Genomic DNA, 25,605 nt, shown 5'->3' on the forward strand with positions numbered 1-25,605 from the left:
TCTAAATGGCCTTTCCAGGAACTGAAACAGGAGCCTGTGAGGAGTCAGCTCTCGAGCTGTAGATCGGACCCTGATGTCTGCTGTAGTCCGAGGCGAAGTCATTTAACCACTCATCCTCCACTCTTCTGCTGTAAAAATACCTCCTCTGACACCAGGCAAGCTGGAAAACGGCAGCAGGGTGGACTGTGCACTGCCAGCGTGAAGGAGCAGCAGAGGGCTTTGGAAACCAAGCCCCAGCCAGGGCTACTCTGCGGCACCCTCAGCATCACCCCAGCACGGGGTTTTTAGGGAGAAGGTGCAAGAAAGCCATAACTAATCACTTCCCGCCCTGGGCACACAGTGCCTGGATGAGGAGGAAAAACTCAAGGTGGGAGCACCTTTCCACATGAGTAATCGACGCAGAGATGCATCCGACAATCTCTTAAAGCTGAAACCTTTCAGCCTAGCAAAGAATAGATGAGACTGCTCCAGTAACAGTCCCTGTGCTTAGAGCCAGCTGTGCACTTAAGTGCTTTCCTAAGTAATGGGTCTTAAGGAGGCTGATAGTGGTTAAAAGAGCCTCTTGCCAGTCACAAGCATATTCTGCTAGCACAGTATCTCTTCTCTTTTTGAAAAAAGGGAGATGTCTGACATTGAATGGAAGTTAGGTTTAAACTTCAGTGACAGGCTGACCAGCTGCCTGCTGTTTCATGCTTTAAAACAATTTGCATGCTTACCTGCAGTCCTATTTTTTAAAATTGATTCTTTCCCTAAAGGTATTCCCCACTCCCCCACCTCTTTTCTCTGCTCTGATTAACAATCATAGCATGATCTCATCAAGCACCGACAAGTATTGATGAGCTGTAGTATCATGAGGCTAATAAAGTGTGTTACCCAGTATTTTCTGGTGACACATAAAAAACTCCCTCTTGGAAGGTGCAAGAGACAGTATATAGCATAACATAACATAACATAACAACATAACATAACATATAAAGATAACACAACATGTATATATTATATAATATTATATATAAGGCTATATTAATGTTATATATAATATTATATACAGTACACCAGAAATGCCACCAGTGCAGTGCAGTGTGCCCACAAAAAAGGGCAGTGGAGAGGCAGGGTCAGGATGAGACAGGGTGTGGGAAGGAGGACCCTGCTGCCTCTGCAGCCGTGGTGGGGCTGGTGACAGGACTGGGGGTGTGCTTGGTGGGAGAACGAAAGCCCCAGGTATTGCTGTGCACCCATGCTGGAGCACTCCAAAAGCAGTACATGGCGTGTGCCACAGTCCTGCTGTCACTGCTGGCACTTTGCTGTCACTAGCGCAGAAGCACAATGTCCAGCCTTCGCCCTATGAGTCCATGGCTTTTGCAAGGATGGGTGGAAATGATCACCGGGCACTTGGTCAGTTAGCACACCTCCACTTTATGGCTGTGCCCTAAGCATGTGCCAGACATTCAGTAACAAGGCTAAAATGACCACCTTACTCCTGCTGCACAGAGCCTGCTCCTGGCCGTGGCAGGGCATGAGTGTAAAGCCCAGGAAAGCCATGTGCTTGGTAGAGCAGCATCAGCTGGCTGCTGGGAGAGAAGCCCCAGCCCTGGCTCTGCTGCTCCCCCTGACGCCTGGAAGCACCCTGCTGCCTCCGTGGGGCAGGGTGGAGGGGTGGTCCCCAGGGCTGGGGTGAGCATCCCTGGGCGATGTACTTGGGGGTGGCATGTGGGGTTCTGTGGCTGCCCCTCGCAGGCAGCCCCCAGCCTCTCCTTCCTTCCCGCACTTGTGAGTGTTGCCAAAGTGTGCCGATCCCAGCACTGTTGCTGTTGAGTGGAAGAGAGCCACAACACAGGGTCTTCCTGGGGCTACTCTATTAATGGAAGAAGGGAGAAAAAAAATCCAACAAGAGGTGTACCAACAAAGAAAATCCCTTTTCTAGCTATCAAGCCCTCCTTCCCCAACCTCTGTGAATGTCTCACCTCCTGCACAGGCTCCAAATATAAACTTTGCTCAGCACACTCAGGGTAATCTTTTCACATCATAAAACTCATAATCCTCCTAAAGTGGTTTCCTAGGGTTTGAGGTATAATGCACTTATCAAATAACTGAAACAAATAAATCAGCTTATTTAGGCTGTGGTCGGTGCGTGTGTATCTCTGTGTACGCAGGGAGGAAGCCAGCGCCATACCAGCATTTGTATACATTACCAACAAAGCTGTCTGTGACAAGCTGTCCTCTGCACAACTAAATATTTAGCCACGTATCATAAGTAACTTCTTAAGTGATTAAGGCAAGAGGGTGCTCTGCATCCACGTCAGCGCAGGGGGACGGGGCAGTGTGGCCAGCCAGGCAGGAGGACGCTCCTGGGGACTACGGGGCATGTGGCCTTGGTGGCTGCCCACCACCACCCGCCTCTGCCCTGAAGATGGCTCCGACCAGGGTCCACGTGGCTGTCTTGAATATTTGTACAGAGTTCAAGTTTTCAAACATTTGTTGCTAGCTTTTATTGGTGTTAGAGCAAGGTTTATTTTTAACCGGGAATGTATTTATGGATTCCCGCAGCTGCATATTTTTTGCATGTTCAAAATTAAAACAATAAAGCAATTTCGTATTTAAGAACTATAGAATCTGTTCTTCCCATTTGCTATAAAATCATTGTTAATAATCTCAAAGCCCATTAGCTTATAAAGATCAACTTTAAATGACAACAAGCTAAAAATGTTATCCTAAGTTTGCTCCCTGTATGTTTTTCTGCCTGCACAATAAATGTTTCTTTAGCATCCAAACACCACCAGAACTGAACTCACCTAAAATATTGGGGTTGCCAGGGTATAGATACATCCATAACTAAGTATCTTTGGATTTGGTATTTTACCTAGGTAAACAGAGAAGGAAACCAGCCTGCTCTAGGGACAGGGTCAGTTTTGGAGTGTGGGGCTCCCTCCTCCTCCTGCTGCTTTCTGCCTGTTCCCCATGGCTCTCTGTGCCTGGCTTTTGCTCTCGGGGAGATGTTTCATTTCTTCTTTACTCCGAGGTGGAAACTTCAGAGGCAATCAGAGCCATTTTCAAGAATGCAAGTGTCATTTCTCTTTCAGCACGGGGGCAGGCAGAGGGGCCTGACAGCCTCTGTCCCACCATGATGGCACCTGGTGTATGAGGATGGGGGCTGCCCAGCGCACCCTCCCAGCTCCCAAAGGTCCCCTTCCCACTCCTGTGCCTCGCCAGCCCTCCCTTGGGTGCCTCGACCACCACCAAAGGGCAGGGACCCCTCAGCCACTGCTGAAAGTGCCCTCAGCCTGCAGCACTGCTCAGGCTGCCCTGGGGTTTGGCAGCGGCTCCTGTGCGGGGTGCAGCCTGCCCGAGCTGGGCCTGGTCAAAAACCCAGCCCTGGCTCTTCCTGTTGGAGGGGTTAGTTAGGTACATCCAGGTGCTACAGAAATAAACACATATGTTAAAATAATTAAATTAAAACTACAATAACAAAAAATGCCAGGAGTTATTTGTATTGCTCTGGTTTCAATGGCATGGACAAACTTTTAAAAACCCTGATTCCATGAACTGTTTCTAGGAGACTTTGTTACTTGCATCTGGGAGAGCAGAGTTGAGGAGGACAGTAGCACTGTCATCTTCTTTTCTAGAATATATTGGGTTAATAAGAAAATTAAAGCTCAAATAAATATTCACCAGAAAGTAATTTCAGTCTGTCATGGAAATAATCTACATTTATAAGTTATCTAAAGTAAAGTGAGCCATACTAGCCTCCAGCAGCTCTGAAACCATTATGAATTATTGAATAAGTCATCTTTTTTTTTATCGTTATTGACATAACAAATATATTTGCTTGAAAACATCCACAGCTGCATAGGCACAGAAGTATTTATGAGCCTGTGCTCTTTACAGCACTGTTTTACAGGGCACTGTCAGCTGCAGGGGGGAAATGGAGAGAGAGGAGATTTCACCTCTGATGTTCTTGCCAGCAGAAATGGTGCTTCAGTCACCTCATCTCTGCGGGCCCTTGTTTTCATGGCCCACAAAATAAAACAAAATAAAATAAAAATATCAAGGTGTAAAACATGTGCCTGGGTTTATTTTTTTGTTAATGGTTAATTCTTGGGCCACTATGAACTTTGGTCTTGCAAACTGAAATAATGCTTTTTGATAATGCAGAGCAGCTTAGGCTTTAAGATGCTACCAGGTCAGCTCTGGAAGCCATAAAAAAGAAATAAAAAAAAATCAGAAGCCTTGGGACTGGTGTCTACTGTCAAAGCAATGGGAAATATGTCAGGCAGCCTCGAAAATCTTCGCATGCAGCAGCTGAGGAGGTAGATGGTGCCTGCAGCCTCAGCAGAAGCTGCCACTGCCAGAAACGTTGGATGGGATCTCCAGTGTCATTGTGTGTGTTTCCCCAGAGGAAGATCAGCCTGAATTGCATCAAAATGTTGGAAAAAAATATGGCAATGGGAATTTCTGGGTGCAAGAGTGTGCCCACAAAAAAGAAAGTCAACTCAGTCCTGACTGGGCACACCCACTGACTGGGCAACCAGGACATCATGGTGGTGAAGCCCTGTCCCAGTGCCCAACGGGTGCCTGCGGCTGCAATCCTGGGGCCCGAGCACTGGCACCTTCTGGGAGACTTCAAACTCCCCTCTGGAAGATTAGGGGTGCAAAGCACTTGGGTAAAATCCTCCTTTTGCAGTAAATGCTGAGTTACATTTTTTTTCCTGTCTCCTTATGCAGTAAATACGTAAACAGTAATCTTTAATTTCCCATAAGTTAAAAAAATAAAATAATAAAAAAAAATTAGCCACTACTAGCTATGAATATGCAGGAACATATGCTATAAGCAAGAAGCAGCAACATAGTTTAAAGAGTGCTTCTCCTTGGAATGCAAGCCCAGACAAAGATTTAACCTTTTTTTTTTTTTTTCTTTTCTTTTTTTCTTTTTTTTTTAAATTCAAGTCTGGTGGAGCAACATTGAAAACAAATCAGCCTTTATTCAAGTGTGAAAATTAAGGCATAAATTGCTGGCTGCTTAGCTCTCAAAACAATGTCACATTACAAGAAATGTGATATTTTGAAGAGAAACAGGAAAAAATTTATCAAAGTTTTTGTTATTGTTGAATTATCCTCCTGCTTGATCTACTAGCTATAGATACTTGGTGTCTGCTTAAGTGCTTTCCATTCTTCCCATAAGCAAATTCTGGTTGAAGACTATATATCATTTTACTCTTGATCACTGCTAGTCTCAGTACCTCATTACAGCAGAGCACTTTTTGAAACTGAGCTATAGCCCAGATAAATGATTGTATAAAGTTTTAAATAAACATACAACATTTATGTTATGTTGTTTCACAGGGATGATTTATAGTCATTTTCTTCTTCCAGTCCTGAGCTCTGGACATAAAAGACACTGAGCTCTCTGCTGTTTATCCAAGCTAAATCCTCTGTTTGTTCTGCATAAGCGTTCTTGATTCTTTAATATATTGCAGGCTTTAGCTTCAGGTTTATTCCCTCTGGGATGGTGGAATTAGATACATTAACTGACAAAGATAAGGTACGGACATTGTAGCTTAATAGCCATTAAAATAGATACTGCGATAACAAAAATGGAGCTAGAAAAGGGAGTTGAGGTTGCAATATTTTAAAAACATATATTTATGGGTCTTAGATGAATAAATGCAAGATTTCAAAAATGTCTGTAAGGAAAGCTCCAAATTACAGTGGGATTTTGTTTGCTTGGTTTTTATTTCATAAGAGAATCAGAAATGAAAGATACTATGAGCCAGGTTGTGTTGCCTCTCATGTTCCCAAAGACAATTTTGCTGCTGCTTCTTAAAATGACATTATGTAATCTGGATGCTAAGCCACCGAAATACAGCTCTGTACAACAGAAGAAAATCAAGAAAGTGCAGTAAGATAAAGCAAACCTTTCCGCCTTAAGAAAAACTGGGCGGATTCTCCTAACTGTGTTCCCTCTTTCATCTGCGTATTTAAATACACATATATATGTTCAAATCGCATGGGGTAATCTATTTACTTCATACTGTTATTATTCACAATAGACCTTGTTCCTCCGTAAGAAAACAACACCAAATGCCTGTTTTCTCTTCTCTTGTGAGTTCAAATAAAACAAATTTTGAACCAAGCCCACTGAAAGTTGCTTTGTAGTTTATTTGATTCGGTATTCATTTGCAAACTGGTATAAAAACACAGTGATTAAAGACCTGATGCTTAACACACAAGAAAGATTTTAAGAATTATAGCAATTAACGTGACATATCCTAAGTCATCTCTTACCATAGTGTAAAAGTTAAGCTAAGATTTTAGAGGCCCTAAATGGACTTGATTTTTTTTTTTAAGTCAGGATTAACTGGTGTATGAGTAACAGACTGGGTGCTTTCACTGCCAAAAATTATCTAACTAGAAGTTTGAGTCTGGCAGTATAAACAGCAGCCCTGCCTGTACTTATACAAGCTTGTTATTTTGTGGTACACAAGTTGGTATGTTGTTCATGCTCTGTAACAGATTGCATTCCATAAAGCATGAAATGCGTTTTTATCTGAAACTGGAGTGGTAAAATAAGCAGCAAGCAAAATAAAGACATGGGCAGTCATTTATTTATTTATTTATTCTACAAGCATTTATTAAAGCTAAGATACTTTCCTTCTATAGTGGTGAGACATTTCCAGGAGTGATGGTGCAGATGTTGTGAATAATCTATTCAGTAAGTAAGAAATGAAGTGAAAAAAAAAATCCCTTCCCAAAACGCCTCAGATGTTTGTGAAAGACTACTGTTAATGCATGAAAACTGCTTTTAAAACAAACTCACACGACTTATTTTTTTGGAGATGCTGATTTTTTTTTAAATGATCTGATCGAGATTGCTTTCAGTACAATATATATAAAATGACACACGTTAAGTCTCTGCATATTACCTAATATACATATATTGCCATTCATCATAAGCAAACCATCCCAATTAATTCGTTTGCTGGTGAAATCTGCCTCTCTCTTCATTGTGCATACGGGTGATAGAACGGAAGAAAAAGGGGAAGAGTCAAAAATGACAAAAAAAATCAGGAACTTGTTGCTATGCAGGCAGATGTAGAGGTTTTACAAACAGCAACAGCAGTGGCTTTTCCCCGTGATGGCAAGCGCAGTGGAGCAAAGGTGCTGCTTCCTCCTCCTGCTCTCTGTGGCCCAGTGCCCCCCGAGTTCTCATGCTGAGCTCCAGACCTGGATGGGGACCTTGCAACCACCTCATGGGCACAGCTACATTTGGCACCGGTGTGGGGGTGTCCTGCTCAGCTGCAGCCAACTGCTTTCACAGCACTTGAGAGCTGCCTTGTGAAGAGTTGGCTTCCCCCCACCTTCAAGACTCATCTCCAACAATATCTGTCATGTTGGTTAGGATAATAGGGATTTGCTTTTATTAGTATTTCAATACTAATAAGTCAGGAAATGATTTTCCTATAAAAGTATTCACTAAAACCCTTGCAATTACTTATCTGCTCAATATACGGGACATGGCAAACAATGTCTGACCTTTTCCATACATCTGTAACAACCAAGCATTAACTAGCGGTTCATCAAAACATCAGAATAACAAATAGCAATCTTCATCCTACCAATATGGTACTGCCCCACACCAGATACAGCCTTGTCCATGGTCGGCCCAAAACTCCACGTTTTTTGCACTTTTTTCTGCCCCCTCCCTCCCCAGCTGATTTTATTTTATTCATCTCTTAAAGTGGTTAACTCAGCCTTGAGAGGCATCAGCCCTGGACTAACTTAGCTTCTTTAACATAGAAATTAGTCATAAATAAGAAATATTTTTTTTGCCTTTTTTTCTTTCCTGAAATGTTTTGAATTAGTTCATAATTAGCTAGAAAAATGAAAGATACTGATATATCTACTAAGAGCAGAGTTAGAGAACATAAATAATTTCTACTTATTTGATGAAGAAATATCTTGCTAGAAGCTAGTAACTACCCCTTTCAGGGCATTAGGTGAGTATCCAGCACAGCATACAATCTGAGTTTAAAGCAGTTTGTGAACCACTTACATAGAAAAACTCTCCCCTTTTCTCATATTGTTGTTTGAGCAATTGAGGCACAGAGCCCTCTCTACAACCAAGATGGGCAGAGAAACCATGCATTGTGTACCCAACCTTCAGTCTGCCCCTTCACACAAGTGGTTCAGGAAGGATTTTGCAATATTGCATGAATTACTGCTACATGTGCACTGCTTAGTCCTTATGCTGTGGTGCAAAGACAATGCATTCTAAGATGTCCTCTTGCTAAGGCTACCTATTTCTGCTTATAGTTATTACATGCCATGTGCATTGATGATAATATACATAAATGAAATAGGAGTAAGTGGCATAAATGTATTCATTCTGGAATGATCAAACTTTTGGCTCATTTTAATGATTTGTTGTACATATACAATAAGGAAGTACAGTCATGGAGTCAAAAAAATGCAGCTGTTCTGCAGCACATGGTAGGATGGGGCAAGTAAAAGTCACTGCAGATGTGTACAAGCACGCTGTTGATGAGTCCAAGTTTTTCCATGAAGAGCAGTGCCCGCTCATGGAGGTACACACACCTATGGAGATATACCTACTAATTCCTTGGGGGCAGGGGCATGGTCTTGCTTTTTGACATCCTGCTTTTTTTTTTTCCTCATTTTTTTGGGGTTATTAGCTCCATTTCTTCAGTGGAATAATTGGATTATAATCAGAATAATCAGGATAAATAAATCAGTAAGGAAGAATGCATAAAGCAACATATGCATGCACATTCAGGAAAAGTACAGTCAAAAATGTTATTGCTGTGGAAGTGTCAAAAATGTTAAACAGTCTAAACAACAGATCCTCAAGGTTGCTTGAATGATTCCTAGAAAAGCAAGTGGTCTCAGTGGTTTACACCAAATATGCACTAATAATCATGAAAACATATCAGCAGTATTGGCTTAGTATACTAGCTATAAAAGCAAACCATTAAATTGTCTGACTTACTTGGAAGAGAAGGTGCATGTCAACTTCATGCCTGAGTAGGACTCAACCTTCAGGCATATCTCTGATTATAAAGCAAATAAGGGCTTACAGTGCCTTTCAGCCCTTGTCTGTATCATCTATTGTATTATAATCTCATTGCCAAAAATAGCCTTCTCAGGTGAAAACACTGATGGTATGCGTTCTTGTATAACTAATGTCTCTTAGTGAGACCTATAAAAATTCTTTTCTGTACCTCCAGAAACAAAACAAAAAAAATCCCCTCACTTATGCTAAGCTATTAAAGGAACACAAAAATGTTGAAGACTTACCATTACCTCATAAACCTAAATTCTATAAAACATTTATTAGCTTGATTGCCTGCTCATCTTAAAACCTGATAATTTAATTTTGCTGCCCTAATCATTTAGGTTTAGGTTGGAAGGGGCCTTAAAGATCACCTACTTCCCCTGCCATAGGCAAGGACACCTCCCACCAGACCAGGTTGCACCAGACCAGGTTGCCCAAAGGCCCATCCAGCCTGGTCTTGAACAATTACAGGGATAGGGCATCCACAACTTCCCTGGGCAGCCTGTGCCAGTGCCTCACCACCTTCAGAGTAGGGTATTTCTTCCTTACATGCAAATTTTTCCTCTTTCAGTTTACCCTCATTCAGTTTAAAGCCATTACCCCTTGTCCTATCACTACACTTCCTGATAAAGGGTCCCTCCCCAGCTTTCCTGGAGATCCCCTGGTAGTGACAGTAAGTCCCAGTCCTCTCTGAAAATAATTTTACAGTTTTCTCACAGTACAGCTAAAGCTATGAGCAATGTACAATAGCTGTTTAAACAGCATTAGGCTGTGGGCCATGTTCTACTCTCTCTGCCACGAGTAAGCCCACTTCTAAATATGGATGCCACATTACTTTGTCAATAGTTATGTCCCAGTAACTGCATCAAAACCCTATCAGTCAAACATTTTGTAACACTACACTTCCATAATGATCCACTTGCTATGTATATTGTTAGAACAAAACTTTTTGTTGCAATACATAAATTGTTTAAAATGCTGTCAAACTACTACAAGGATTTCACTTGAGGAAATAAAAAAAAGTACTGGACTACAAAGTAGTGGGTGCCATTTTTCCAGAAGCATTATTAATGAGGATTTAGTCTTTGGTGATGGGGAACTACAGGCTGTAGCATTTCTTGAGAACAGAAAATAACTGTACTTGCAAGAATTCAATTACTCTACATTAAAGCCGCCATGGGGTTACTGTACATCAGAAAGTCAGTAAATTATTTTTCTACAAATTAGTCTCTCAAAGTTGACTTTTTTCTTTCTATTCTGAATGCCAAACTCCTGACTGCTTCTCCACCACAGAGACTTCATATCTGGATAGCCGACATCTGTAAAAACATTTCTAATGAAAACACTACTAATACAACCCCCTGGAGAAACAAATGAAATGAGATCTAAGTATGCAGCCGCCTTTCTACAGTTCTGTCTTTAACAATAGTGAGGCTAGTGCTTCCTATCCAAGCCTTGACACAGGTCACGATCATTTAGGCACAGTAGTAGCAAAATAAATAATTCTGTAAATATGTAATAACTGGTATAAATACTTCAGTAGCACTTAGAAGATGTGATAAAGGACTTCCGTCTTTAGCTGTGCATTAAGGTTTATCTCAGTGGATGGAAGGGAGAAGTATTTAAATTGCACTGAAGGAGAGCTACGGACTGAATACTTGAAAGCTCAGTGCCAGACATAACATTGCTTCTTTTCCACAACAGCAGTTTATAAAGTGTGTTAGTGTTGAAAGTGTTGGATAACTGCTAAAATGTTATAACAAATAGTTACAGCTTCCCCCCAAAATACAATATACTGGAAAGATCAATCATATAACTACATATTTTAATAAACTAGCTTCAAAGCAAAACATTTTTCTTGTTTCTGTGATTTGTCAGATTTTTCCTCAACGCATTTCACTGCTTGAGTAACAAAAAATTTAGACACAAGTTTTTCAATAAATAGACTAATAATTTAAAGGTGAAAAAGGTTGGTTTCAAATAAATGATTCTCAAAGCCTTAGTTAATATTCCATATGAAGGTTCTTAAGTAGAAATGTGTAGATTTGCTGCTTTGCTTTCAATTCTGCATCAAGTAATTAGAGTTAACTCCGGTAGTAAAGACCAGTAATACCTGGAAGTCCACACCACTGTAACTAGTCATATAACTAGTTATAGCACCTGAAGAGGCAGGTGGGGGATCCTTTGACTTCGGATTAACATAACCAGTGTTTCTAGATATCCTCATTTTCAGATGGGCTAATGATTTGTCTTTAAGAGACTGGATTTGGACAAACATGGGAAATAATTCAGTCCTGAAGTCTCCTTATTCAGACAAAATTGAAAATTGTGTGCCTGAATAATAAGAATGATGAAAGCTTAAATTAATTCATCAACAGAACAACCCTTCTTTCCCCTGCTACCCCATTTATTAATTTTTATGGGCATTTGAGTTTACACAAAGATATTAGTAAAATTATTTATTATGAAATAATTTCATCCACTTCCCCAGTGAAATCTGGCTGCATCAAAATTAATGGTACGAATCTGTCAGAATGCCAGCAGGACCTAACTGTTGCTCCTCTTCCCATCCCCTTTCTTTAATGAATATGGAACCAAGACTGAAACTGAAGAAAATTGAAGACAGTTTCCAGTAGGATGCTGGATAAATTAAAATATGCTTGTTACCTCATGCATCTGTTTCAAATGGTATTTATTCTTGCCATGAAGGAGATTAAAGTAACAATTAAGGGTTTTTTTTTTTTGATAAAAGTGGTACATAGTCATTCCACTGAATTGTTATAATCCTTAAAATGGCTCTGTAGCAATAAAAAGCCAAATGGAATTCAATGTAAAAATAAAAAAGCCATACCGAGCTCCCCTCTGCTATATATATCTACTACAAATATAGTTTTCTAGACTACTTTAGATGGTTAGATGGAAGCACTTCAACTTTTTCCTGCAAAAGTTACATCAAAACATCAAGCCTAAAGTATTAGGATGAGAAAGTGTACAATACAAACAATGAATACAACGACTAACAGCTGTATAACCAAAAAAATCTAAATTTAAAGCTTAGAAAACTCATGCTTCTAATCCTGTAATTACTGATCTTTTAGGGGACAAAGTGGACCCAAACAGCTTTAAATAGCAGGCTTATAAATATATTTTTAAAAGAAAGTGATGTAATAAGTATTTTACTAAATACTCTGGTTTTTACTAAGTATTCTGTTTTACTAGAAAAACTACAATTAGAAGTTTTTTTAAACCTCACAGCAGCATGACTGCTGTTTTCTTTACAAACCATGAAAAAGATTAGAAATTCAAAAATGAAATTAACTTCGAAAATCAACTTCTCAACTTTATGGCTTCAAGCACTAAAGACTGACTTATTACCTATATTAATAAACAAAGTTTTTGCTCAAATACATAGTTGAAAAAACACAAAATCATTAGTAATAAAAATCTGAGTTTTATTTAATAACATAAGACCTGAAAAGTCATAGAATGTTAGTTCAAAAATATCACCAATTATGAAAATTGTTAGTAAACAACCTTTAAGATCTTTAAGTCTAACGCACCCCCCAGCGTTTCAAAAAGAAACTGCACTTCTAGCACATCAGCAAGCATTTGAAGAATGTCTTGAGCAAGTCTTCCTATCAATATAGAAGCCCTCCTGATTCATTTACCATAATTGCATATGATCATGCATCATTGATAAGTCACAACAAAAAAATGTATAAAATTGCATGTTATGGATTTGTACTGGATTTATGAAGACATTATTTGTTTTACCAGTAGAGTAGGATCTTTTTAAGCACGCTAATTTGAAAAAATATAGGTGTGCAAGGCAATACAAAAGCATTTCTTAAGAAGTCTGACACTGATAATCAGTAATTCCTTATAGAATCTGATATCTGAGTTTATATGGCTAGTTCAAAACTTTATAGGCCCTAAATAATTTATTTAGCAGGAGATAAGCCCACGGTAGGGAGCAAGAGAAACGACACACTTAGGGGCAAAGTCAGATGCAATGTTAAGTCTATTTTCTATATAATTCATACCATACAAAACAGGAAGGCAATACATATACAGCCATGTCTATAGATGTTCATAGATTTTATGTAAATTTTTTTTTGCATGGGAATTATTATGCTTTGGATGAACAAAGATACCTAAGACTTTTTCAATACTTTTTCAAACATTGTACCAACAGGACAGACAAAAATCCCCATTGAAAAGACAGTGTTGTACGTTTATATAATTAACTAGATCCACATGAATGATTTTAAAATAACTGACACAGAATGAAGTTTGGAAAAAAAACAGCTATTTCAACTGATTATGCACATACTAACACTTCTTGTTGAGTTCTGTTGTGGTATTCAACACCCTGAGGCTATCTTTTTCATACTTCATCAAGTACTACATAAAATTTAAGTGGCAATGAGAAAACATGCATTGAAATATACGTTAAGGAATCATAAAATGACCAGGTCTTGATTAAGGAAAAAGTCTTTACTTAGAAAAGCTTCCTTATGCAAGTGTTCAACATTTGAGGTACTAATTCAGTGAATTTATGTATCTTTTGTTTTGAGGGATGAATATAATTCATGTTTATTCCTGAACCAGGGCTTTACCCTCCTGGATTCACCCTTACAGGCTTATGTGCAAAACTGCTAGGACAAAGGGACTTTCATCCTGTACAATTCATACTAGTTACTTAATATTTCAATCAGTTTCATAAGGTTTGAGTTTTCTTCTCCATTTAAAACCTTGACTCTTGAAAGAGTATTAACTACAGAACTTGCTATCTTAACTACAGTTACCAAAGCAAAGGTTGATTACCTTGTGATTTAATAGAAAGTGATGTGTCAAGTTCAAGTGATGCATTTTTGGTCAGAATTAAGAATTCTATCAGGGAAAACAGCTAATGTGATTTTTTCCTACTATAGCTGAAGACCCCTTTTTACAAAAATTTAAATAAGTTATGACTGTATTGACCAAAAAGCTTAGAAAAATTATAAAAAATATTAAAAATAAACCTAGGCACGGTGGTACAAAGAGGTAGAAAACATTTCAGAGGAAAATACACAAGATAAATATATTTACATATTTATATGAGTATAAAAACATTAAAAACAGCCACTCCCTGTAAAACTCACAACTGTGCTTAACATCATGAATTGCAAATATTTACCTTGACTTCAAAAATGCCTAAAAATGTGCAAAATTTAAGCATGACTATACATTTTTGCAGAAGGTGGTTTAAAAATCAGTTACTCTGTTCAAGTTTAGGCTCTTTTAAACAGCTTTTTGTATGCTTTTATCTAGTGGTATTCCTTTTTGCAATAGCTTCTCTGATTTGACGATCAAGTTCACTTACAATATGGTCTTCATGATTATAGACGCCTGTTCTCAACAAGGTATCCCTCTCCTCTATCAGACGAGAGAGATAATCATCCATGTTCTCATTTAATTTTCTAGAATGAGGACTATCCACTCTACCGGCAGAATTATCTCTAACGTCTTGCAATTGCTTTCTCTCTTCTTCTTGTTGCTTTAGTCTGGCATTAATAAAATGGAAGGTAAGAGGATGACTGTTAAAAACTGCTTTGATTTTCAGACGAAATAATACATTAAGTGAAGTACTTAGTAAAATAAGGAAATCTGTAACAAATACCTTCTCTGTAGTAAAATTATGGGAAAACTATAAATGAAAGACATTGTAATATAATAGCTACAATTTGAAAACGCTATTTTTTTTTATTCTGCATATGTAACATATAGTAATTGCAATCAAAGCTCATATTTTGATAATGCCAATACCACTCAAGCTACAAGGTTTCAGTGTACAGAATCACTGCAGACAGCCATTGGAGGACAACACTACACAGATTTAGAATTTTAATGTATTCAAAATATGGATAGTATCTGTTTTTTTTTTTTTAATCCCTTAATGCAGTTCTCCCTAGAACTGAAGATTCAAAAGAGAAAGAAGAAAAGATGCCTAGCATCATACACCTATGTTAGCTTAAAAAAACAGTGTGGCCTTACACATAGATTTTCTATAATACAGTACTGTTGAATTTTATAGATGTGCCATCTTTAGCTAAGGGACACTAAAACGTGTTCTTTTACTGGACTGACAGCCAATTATAGTCTTGATTTAACTGAACCTTCTCTTATTCTGAGGCAGAAAGGGAGTCTTACAAGTGCTTTAATACCTGTTAAGTTCATTTCTGATATCCTCCAGCTCTTGTCGGTCTGTTTTCCCCAGCTCTTTTTCTTCTGCTGCCAAATAGCGTAACCTCATATGCTCCAGCTCTTGTTGCTGCTTTTTAAGGCGAGCCATTGCACTTTCTTGTTCACGCTTATGGGTGAAAGGATAAAAACATAACTTGGTTGACATGTCAAAGTGCTAATTATAGTGACACAATCAAAACTTCAGGAATGAAATCACAACAATTAGGTCTCTAGTAGCAGTAGAAAGATGTTAAACAGGATGTCTTTAGCTGTGATAGTAGCATTATAGCATATATATGTCTATAATGCTTGCAGCATTATAGACATTAAAAACTGCAGTAAACCTGTCCATGCTGGAGCAGCTGAAGCCCAGTCACAGATATCTTTCCATTAAAGAAGTAACAAAGAGGGACAAACCTTTACAAATACTGGCTTAAGCTTGTTTACATAAAACTTATTTGTGAAATTGCTGAAGATATATAGCAAAAAAGTCTCAGTATTACATGTTATGTTTTTATATAAATTAATAATATGATTTATATAGATTATACCATGCATGACAAAATGGTAAGTAGCTGCATAAAATCCCAATATTGGCCCCCACAAGGCCTAGTATCAAAGCTTCAAGACTTGCTGAAGTTGCAATTCATGTTTAAGCCTTGAACTCCTAAAATTCTGGTGAGATTTCCTTTTAGAGTTTTCCAGCTCTATGCAAAGCCTTAGGTAACTTATTCAGGGGATATAATCCAACTAACCCCTCTAAAGGTTTATTTGGTTCTAAATTTACTTTCTGTTTTAGTGACTTGTATAGAGCTGCAAAACTAGAGCTGTAGTCCACTTCCACTCTGACATTGAAGTGTCTGAATGACAAGCATATTCCTTTCTCCACTTGTTTTCCTCCCAGTCATTTTCCATATGACCTCCTGTGCTAACTCAACACAATCAGTCTTACACTCAATGAAACAGAAAGCCTGAGGGTAAGTGGCATTTGTTCTTGTAGTTAAAAAAACAAAGTAGGAGGTTACACAAACATCCTGGATGTGGACATACTGCGAAGTGTGAGCTTACCTTTGTAATTTTGAAATCACTTTCATCCGAAATATTTGACTGTTAATACAATATTTTATATTTATTACAGCAGCAAAAAGACAACTGTTTTATGTGTGAATATATTCATTATACAGCCAACCTAATAATTTCTGGAGGAATCTAATCCTTGATTTCAACCAGTTTTCTGAATCTCAGTCCCAGGCATCTTACTTATTATCATTAAGTAATAAAATCCAAATTTCACAAGGAGTTGATATAAACAAAAGCTCTAATTGTTCATTGTTCATGTGAGCAGCCAATGTGTTACAGAAGTACTTGTACAAGATTACATGTAATCATAGCACCCGACTACGAAGTATTTTAATAAAAATTAAATGCTATTACTTCAGTGACACAGACCAAAATGACTGCAGAACAATTTGCTAAGGGGATACATAATATAAAACCAGAAGCAGGAATCCTGCCAAGACTCTACAGCTGATAGATGGCTGAAGTATAAAAAAAGCACTTGGAAGAGATAAGACCATTGTCCTTCCTCCCTCATCAAGAGTTCATTACAAAAGAACATTACCATGTGAGAGGCATTTTTTCTGTGGGACAGGTTCGAAGAGCAGGCTAAAATTGAAGTAAAATAGGTTTAAGTAAAATAGGTTTTAGAACACGAACCAACAGATGTGTATAGCAAATTGTAAGAAATCACTATAGCCAACTGATATTTATTCAAGAGTTCTAGGGAAATCCAAACAAAGTATAAGGGAAATTGGAGGTGTAATCTATCACTAAAACTGGTATTGACACCCCAAGAACAACCACCCTCCATCCTATTCCTCCCAACACTCCCCCCCCCCCTTTTTTTTTTTTTATAGAATGGAATAAAACTACTCCTTCCTCCTGCTCTAAGGCATTAGGAATAATGGGGATCTACCACTAAGACTTACTTCCACAGCGAAGAAATTGGTTGATGAAGAAATTGGTTGAAAACACAACTAAAACAAAACTAGCAGGATGCATGGATACAGTAGAAAAAATGAATCCAGCTTTCGTAAAAAAAGTCACATTTCCAACTTCTCTTAAGACACAAAAACAAAACAACAAGCAAACCACAAAACTAAACTGTCAGCAAGGAAGTCCTCTCATTCCCTTGGATTACTCATAGGTTAAGACCAGAGCAAGGACAGGACTTGATCATTTCCACAGCAGGTAGAAGGTGACAGTGGAATGCACAAGGACCTGTTCTTCGATATACTTGGTGATATGGCTGCCTCATTTATATGTTATTCTCTGGTTTCCAAATATCTGGATAGGCAACAGATTCCAGGAAATAAAGCCAAATTTCAAGTATACAGTGGGCTAAGAGTGATGTAAATGCTAAATGCCGGTAGTAAGATCAAATGCTGATCGTTATGTATGCTCAAATAGATTGTTATAAAAACGGAAGTTGCAGTACAACTAATTTATAGAATACAGACAGCATATCTGATTACCCTGGTTGTGTGAAGTATAGAAATACGAGAACAGATCAATATTTACTTGAAGACCATCACTGTTCTTGGTGCTTTCACTAGATCCAAGTTAAACTGTCATCCTTTTCAAAATGGAAAAAATTAACATATAGCCAGCCACATTTCAGAAAAAAAAGTGTTCAGATTAAATTTTCAGTTTCATGCCTTTTTTTTTTTTAGGGATTAGAGTACATTAAAACTCTACACTGTTCTATTTAAAATTCTACTCAAAACTATATTTAATCACAGAAGAATTGTTGCATTGTACGTATAGATTAAGCCTAGAAATTTCTATTTGTCTGTCTCTATAGGTAAAGAATCTAGTAATTTGGTCTGCTGACCAGCTACTTTTCTTGACTGGATGGTAAGTCTGAAGAAACTTGTTCTACATAATCCTGTTTTAGATACAGTATAGACTGCATAAACAAAATTCAAAAGCAGAATTCGAATGTCTGATACAGCTGGGTTTTCCTGTTGGCATCATCTAAGAGTGGTGAGAATCTTGGAAGCCACATAACAGATTATGTGAGAATGCAATTTACAACAAACTACATCATGCAGAGGAAGAAATCCACACCACTGTGGAGCGCTCATCTTACATGAAGTCAGAAATCCAGATCTACAGAAAAAAGGAGATTTAAGGAGTTTTAACTGCCATCATCTCCTTTTCTAGCCCTTATCTACACTGATTTATAGATATGATTAGCTTCAGTCCACTGAATTGTTGCAGATTGAGAAAAGGATGATTTTTTTTTTTTGAAAAAGAAATCTTGCCCTGCAGCTCAGTTAATACATGCTCTAATTGCTCCTAGTTTTAAACTAGGTCTACCATCATAGGAAGCTAGGTGTTAATGGGAGATTGTCAATCATATCCTGAAAGTTAAATACTTCAAGACTAATGCAGAGTAACACTCATTAGCACAAGACGTCAACAGGCCAGGACAAAATGGCATCCTTGCCTACTTTTTAAACAGATTATAATGAGGTACATAATATACACAAATCAAACAGCTGTGACCATACTGAACAGAAGTATTCTAACCCAGTCCTTCAGTTTGTAGAATATTACTCAGATCTCATAATGTAAAGTTTTGAAAGTGTTCCTACAGTTGCAATTTCAGAGTGAAGACAACTGTGTTGGCCTGAGAACAGAAATTTCCTTACAAGTTGATACTTTACTATCTTGAGGCAGAAAATGTCAATGATCCAGGGGTTTATATTGTTCAGGAACATGCTTACGGTAGCAGATCGATAGCAAAGAGTGTTTTAAACTCTGAAAGAAGTACATTCTCTGAAGATTAACAGAAAATCCTAAACTCAATCAGGCATGTGACAGAAAATTCCCAAACCTTTGACCGATCAGAAGGAATCCCATTTAGTATTTTCATCCTTTCTGCCCTCACTGAAGTACCTAGTTTCAGAATAGTAAGTTTTTTCATGAAAACACATACTTAGTGATATTTAGTAACACCAAAAAAGGGGAAAAAGAAAGAATGTGAAAGCCAAGATGCAAGAACAAAAAACCATTTCTGAAGAAACTTTTGTTCAGTTTGTGTTCCTTTTCATATTTCTCTTGGAAAAGTGTTAAAGAAAAAAAATCAACGTTCCTAGTGAGCATGTTCATTGCTCAAGATATCCCTAGATTTGGAGGGAAGTAAGGGTGAATAAAGAGTGCTGCGTTCTCCTTTTCTCCATAAAGTAGACAAACGCTTATCAGTGTATTTTGTCTCCAAACACAACACTGCATAAGACTTCCTTTCAGAAAAGTGCAGTTTGAAGTTCAATGTGGTTACTAATACAATTATGATATAGATATGACAAATATTCCTTGTCATTTCCTTGTTTGGGAGTGATGAGGGAGACTAATTTTAGTCCTGTACCAGTGAAAAACAAGAATTTCTGTAGCACTTTAAGAGGTACAGATTACCCTGAATAATATGACCTTTATCTAGAAAATACTACTTTTTTAAAAAACAGTATTTTCTGAGGCAAGATTTCCCTAGCACTTAGCTTAAGACTAGTCCAACTCAGAAAATACATGAAAGCAAGTGACAAGAGATTTTGCAGTTTCATTTATGATGGATGGATCCTGTGTGTAATGTGAATGTTACACACTTCATATTGTGAGACTTTGAAATGTATTTCCCAATATTCGTCTTTGACTCCTTTAAGTCTAACAGAAGTTGTAGGGTGAGTAACAGCAAACTTGTTCTTTGTATGATGTTCAGAACAGCAATAGAAACTCGATTTCTAATAATCCATCAATACAAGAAGATCGCAAAGAACTTAGAACACTTGTTTGATAAGAAGTGAAATATGCTTACTTTGAATTAATTTGCTTTATTCTGATATGTTCAGAGACAGATAAGACTTGTTACAGTGGGAGGAAAAGAAGTATTTCTTATTCATCACAGAGGTGACTGGTACTACTTTACAAGAGACACACAGGCTCTAAAATCCCTTTTTTCCAATCACAATTTAATGATGCATAAGCACTGTTTATTTTTAAACCAGAGAAGGAACTCTGCTTCACAGTAGTACTTGAGGTTTACCAGAATTTACTGTGCAATCTTCAAAAAGGAGAAATATTACTAAAATACAGTACTAGTAACGTGAAGTCCAGCATTTCTAGCCTCATGTGTAACATTTTCATTCTATTCTGTGTATGCTGAAGTTTAAAAACAAGGATATAATCAAATACAAAGTATTTTTAATTGTTCCTCAGGGCACATAAGTATATACATACACACAAAATTCATGCTGTGAAGGCTTTTTATGATAGGTCTTATTATTTCAGAGAGAATATGCTCCTACAATAAGTTAGATTTTAGATTTATTCCTAACTTCTTACTGTACCCCTGTCAAGCTGTTTGAAGCCTGAATAAGAACCCCTAGAGTTTTAAACAATTTCTAGAAACTTGAAGTTTGTTTTTTAAGACTTCAGATAAGGGACCGCTCCAGAATCATTAGCTGCTGGACTAAAAGCAGCTGTGTAGATAGAATGCAAGGCCCACTAGAAACTCTGAACACTGTATCCTTGCATTACCTCCTGACTGTCAACACCCACCATCCCAAAGCAAGGCAACAACAGATGATCAAGAAAACTATCTGCAAATTACTTTTAATTTTTACCATCTGGAAATTATTATTGTAATACACCTAGTTGGCACAGGTACCTTTTCCTCCATTACCTTCTCAACACTCCAACACTGTTAGTCATGCTATCCCTTTTTGATTTCTTTTTTTTTTTAAAGAGGGGGAAAAAGGAAACTTATCAATATTCCTTTTTCTTATTAATTTGATGTTTTGCTATCTTTCTCTTACTTACATACCCCAAACAAAGCCAAGCCAAACAATACCTTAAAGCCACATGCTAGTTATCAGATCATTTAATTCAGTGTTTTACTGCCTTCCTTCATTGGTTTGCATCTCTAATGTAGTACTTGAGAACAAGAATATTATTTTAGGAGTTTGCATGGTGGGACCTTCAATCATGTTTTTAAGCCTATGGTACTAGAGAAATAATCAGCATTAAATAAAAATTAGCCACTATTAAGAAAACAAAAATTTCAATTACAATCAGATTGTAAAAGAACCCCTCTGTGCCGCCAGGTGCTCTAGTTAAGAGGCTCTTCAATCAAGGAAGCACAATCTTTATTTTGCCATAGCTGCCTATAAATCCAAAAGGGAGATGTAAACATACATACACTAGACTAAACAATGGCTAAATAGCAGCCACTATTCACTCTCCCACTCACACATACCATGCAAGTCTGTGGGAAAACTTACGATTGAAGCTAAGGAACTCAAGTAAAGTTTTCTGAAAATAACCCAGAGCTGACAAGTCAGTAGGAGGGCCTGGATGGTTTCAAGACACAGTTTTTAACCAGGACTTGGACCTCTGACTTTTTTTTTTTTAAAGCAAAGATTTATAACCCATCCTTGGCTAAATTACTTATAAATTAATCAAATTAATTACTAAGTGGATAAGCAGGAGGCTGGACAAGATAGAGTGAATGTCAACCAACCAATAAGATCTATGTTGTTTTAAATAAATGCATCAGTGTTAGTTTGATCAGATCTGTAGGACACAAAAACAATAAAAGACTTCGTTAAAAAATATTTCTCCCAGAACACTGAATAATGTATGTACGTACACTTTGAGATTATTTTGGTTTTCTAGATTATCAGACTATCATCTGCTGAAAATGAAATTCCTGGTAGCTTTGGTATTTGTTTTAAAATACTTGCACTCCATTTAGTACCTGAGATCTCCACAGCATTGTGTGAGTGGTTTGATTATTTTCAGTAATAATGCTCACATATATAGAACTACGCACGTCTTGTTTGTGTAGGTTCAGACTTTCCTTGACAGTAAACTTTAGAAGTCAGGTTTTGAAACCTCTGGAAATAACAAAACCTACCAGGATAAGCACAGCTATGTAGCTAACTTGAAGTTTGTCTTCCTAAAGGTGAACAGGGATATAAGTAAAGTACTTACATACAGTTGCACTGAGTAAGTAAAAGGGCCTAAACAAGATTTCACCAGAATGTAACCCAGCTTACTATTTTCACTCAGCTTTACAAACTGTGCCTAAATTCAATTAACTTCTGTGTTTTGTTAAGCACAGGTGATATATATGTGCCCTCATTTGCTCAGGTCTTTTTCCTTACCACTGGCACTGTGTTTTTAAACATTCAAATTACCAGACACGGAGAAGTTCAGAGCATGTTCTATTAACAGTCCCATCATTTTCTAAGTTATGTAGTGCATATCTCATTCTGCAAAATATAAAGCTATCACAGATGTGTGCTAACAACTAGTTCCAAAGTAAAAGGAAACTTTTTAATTAAGGAAACATTGACTTTTATGGTTGCAAATCAGAAGAGCATTTTACTAAATGCTTAGCCTGTAGATTATGCTTCTTTAATTCACAAATTGACTGTACTAGGTCACCTTTGAGTAATGGAAATCTCTGTTTAAACATTTTTTTGGCAATGGGCGCAAAGCATTAGATCTCATTTCCAAGACTTACCAGCTGGGTTTTGTCATTAACATTTATTAACAATCTAAGATATGGCTTTCAGCGTCTAATCCTCACTACACAAATGTTTTGTATAGTTCTCTAGAGAGCTTTGGTGTGACAAATTACTGGCACAGATTACAGCCCTGTGGCTATTCACCAGAGGCAATGCAAAATTAACATGGTACTAATCCAATTTAAACAAGAAATTGGTCAAAGTATGTGCAATTGCACAAATCATCTGAACTAAAGCAGATCTAGAATTCCTGAAGCAACACTTTCCAAATTTATATTTAAAACACAGTAAATGTTTTTTGATCAGCTCTGCTTTGGCTTTTATTTGGCTCTTTAAAGTCACTTAAATCCTTTATCAATAGACTAAGTATAAAATGAAGCATGGGAGTATAAAAACACAAGAAACCACTTTTAAAGGGTTTGTTCTGTTCTATAAAAGTCTTAAGTAGCATAATTCACTGTATATGCCAACTTATTTTATAGTTCAGACTTCCATCAACGGGGGTCAGCTGAAACCATCTACATATGTTACTAAATTCAGATCATCAGGTCTACTGTGATGAAATTCATAATAAGAACTTGATGATGATATACTCTGTGTTAATCTGGCAACTAACAATGTTTTCCTTTATTCTACAGGGAACTTAAATTTTGCATTAAGAAAAAATAGCTAGGATATTTCATGGCTGCTGAAGAAATCTTCATCAGAAAGATGAGATTTATGAGACTTATGTTCTTCCTTCTATCATTGCCAAGCACAGTGTGTCAGAAATTGGAGAGGAAAATTTCTCCTTTTATCAGTAGGCAAAAATGAAATCTGAAGACAGATAATGTTTAGTTTTTAATAGCGATTGAAAACAGCTAACAAACTGAAGTAAAGAGGATTAAAAAAGTAACAATCAATTAGAAAATGGAGGGTAGTTTTTACTTTCCAGAAAGAAAAAAACACAACAGGAATGAAGCAGGAACTATAATCCTTAAGAAGTACCATCCCACTTCACAAGAAATGTGAAGATAAGTAATAAATACCTTTTACTAAACTTAAATTCTGAAGGCTTAGGTCTGTGCCAGTGTTTGTTCAGCAACCTGGATTAGTGATTTATTAATTTGTCACAAACAATGGAAATGCTTGCCACTCTTACATACACTGCTTAGTTAAAGTTTACTGTAATTACTGAAAGATGCAATGACGAAAGTAAAAGTATATGCATTCAGTACAGATGAAACTGTTACTGCTGCAACTTAGAACAGAATATTTTTAAGCTACTTTAAGTTACATACATATGACTGTATATATGTATACAGTAGATCTATCAGAACAGTAAAAAAAACATGCCACATTGGTTTCAGGGATTAGGATTTCCAAAAGCAGAAGCAAGAAGTTTCATCTTCAATTTCACTTTTCTTCTGCAAATTTACTTCATGTTACAGCATTCAGCAAGTCTTAAACCATTGTTTTGATTTTTGGTTTTAATCTCTATTCTTTGTTCATTTTACAATTAAAATACAGAACAGTTAGGAATGTTACTGACCAAGATTGTCAGGACGGTCAAACCATGTTCTCTGGTAGTGGTGACTGAGCTTTACCAGGAATGAGATTAATTAATGTTTCTTTTTTGAACCACACCTGCTTTCAGATAAACCAGCTTTCTTTGTTGACCTGAGCTGTGTTCTTCCCTGAATTTAATGTCAAACTCAAAACAGTTTTGCTATTCTACTGACTTCTGCAAAAAGCTCAGAGCTTGAATTTTACAGAGACAAACAAAACACTAAAACAATGAAACAGCCAGTAATTAACAGTAACTGTAAATAGCTTCCAACACTGCATGAACTTGATTGTCTCATATGATGGAAGAAAAAACCTGCATACCTGTTTTAACCTTGCAAGTTCTTTCAAAGCTCTTGCCCACTGTTGTTTGTAGTGAAGCTTTGACTTGGTAGCTGACTCCAACTTTCTTTCAAGTTCAACCTAAAAGCAATTAAAACCATATCAGCTGAAGCAATAACAGCAGTAACAATCACTGAAAGATGTATATATACAAAGGGTCTGGTTTAAGAAAAGTGTTTATGTAGTATAACATACAACATCATCTAAAGCTGTTATATAATGTAACATAAATATTATGGCACATGAACATTTTCTTGTTTAAAATATAGCTTTATTTTTATTGGATAGCTGTCTATACAAAAGAAAAAGATTAGTTATTAGCACTAAATCTACTGATGTAACCTTTTAAATTTAAGATTCTCAAATTAGTAACCTCCCCTCTCCAACCCCCCCTCCCCCCACTTTTCTAAAGTAAGATTATAAACTCTAATTTAACAGGAATGTTGATGGACAAATCTTGCACAAATCTTGCCTTTAAAAGGTGTATACCCTATTTTTTTTCCTTTCCTGGAGCTGATGGAAGATGTGTTACATTCTTTCCTCTGAAATACACCTCTGTTCTAACCATTCTTTGAAATATATGTATACGTTTTGGGTATCTCTGGTTTTACAGTCTAAACAGTAAATCTTAAAAACATGTTATGCAATTCACCAACAATTCATTGCATTGTGCAAAAAATATTCCAGTACTAAAAGGCATATGAAAACAGGTATGAACTACACAACACGGTTACCTGAAAAATGAAGCATTTTGATTAAAAAACCTGAAACAGTATTTTTTTTAATTGGACAAGAACTATTTAGCACTAGATTTGTGAAGATTTTTTTTAA

The 25,605-nt window shown here is 37.1% G+C and overlaps 1 protein-coding gene across 1 annotated transcript in view; it reads right to left on the reverse strand.

The window, feature by feature from the left end:
- Positions 1-12,501: 12,501 nt before the first annotated feature.
- CEP120 (centrosomal protein 120) overlaps positions 12,502-25,605 on the reverse strand; it is a 39,378-nt gene continuing 26,274 nt past the window's right edge. Inside the window, exons 18-20 of the mRNA XM_083817286.1 lie at positions 24,757-24,855; positions 15,277-15,422; positions 12,502-14,616 (exon numbers count right to left, since the gene is read on the reverse strand). Of these exons, the coding sequence (XP_083673412.1) occupies positions 14,376-14,616; positions 15,277-15,422; positions 24,757-24,855 (486 nt within the window). The 3' untranslated portion in view covers positions 12,502-14,375. The remainder of the gene's footprint in view (positions 14,617-15,276; positions 15,423-24,756; positions 24,856-25,605) is intronic.

The sequence above is a fragment of the Anser anser genome, assembly GCF_964211835.1.
Source record: "Anser anser genome assembly, chromosome: Z".
In the NCBI taxonomy this organism is placed as follows: Eukaryota; Metazoa; Chordata; class Aves; order Anseriformes; family Anatidae; genus Anser; species Anser anser.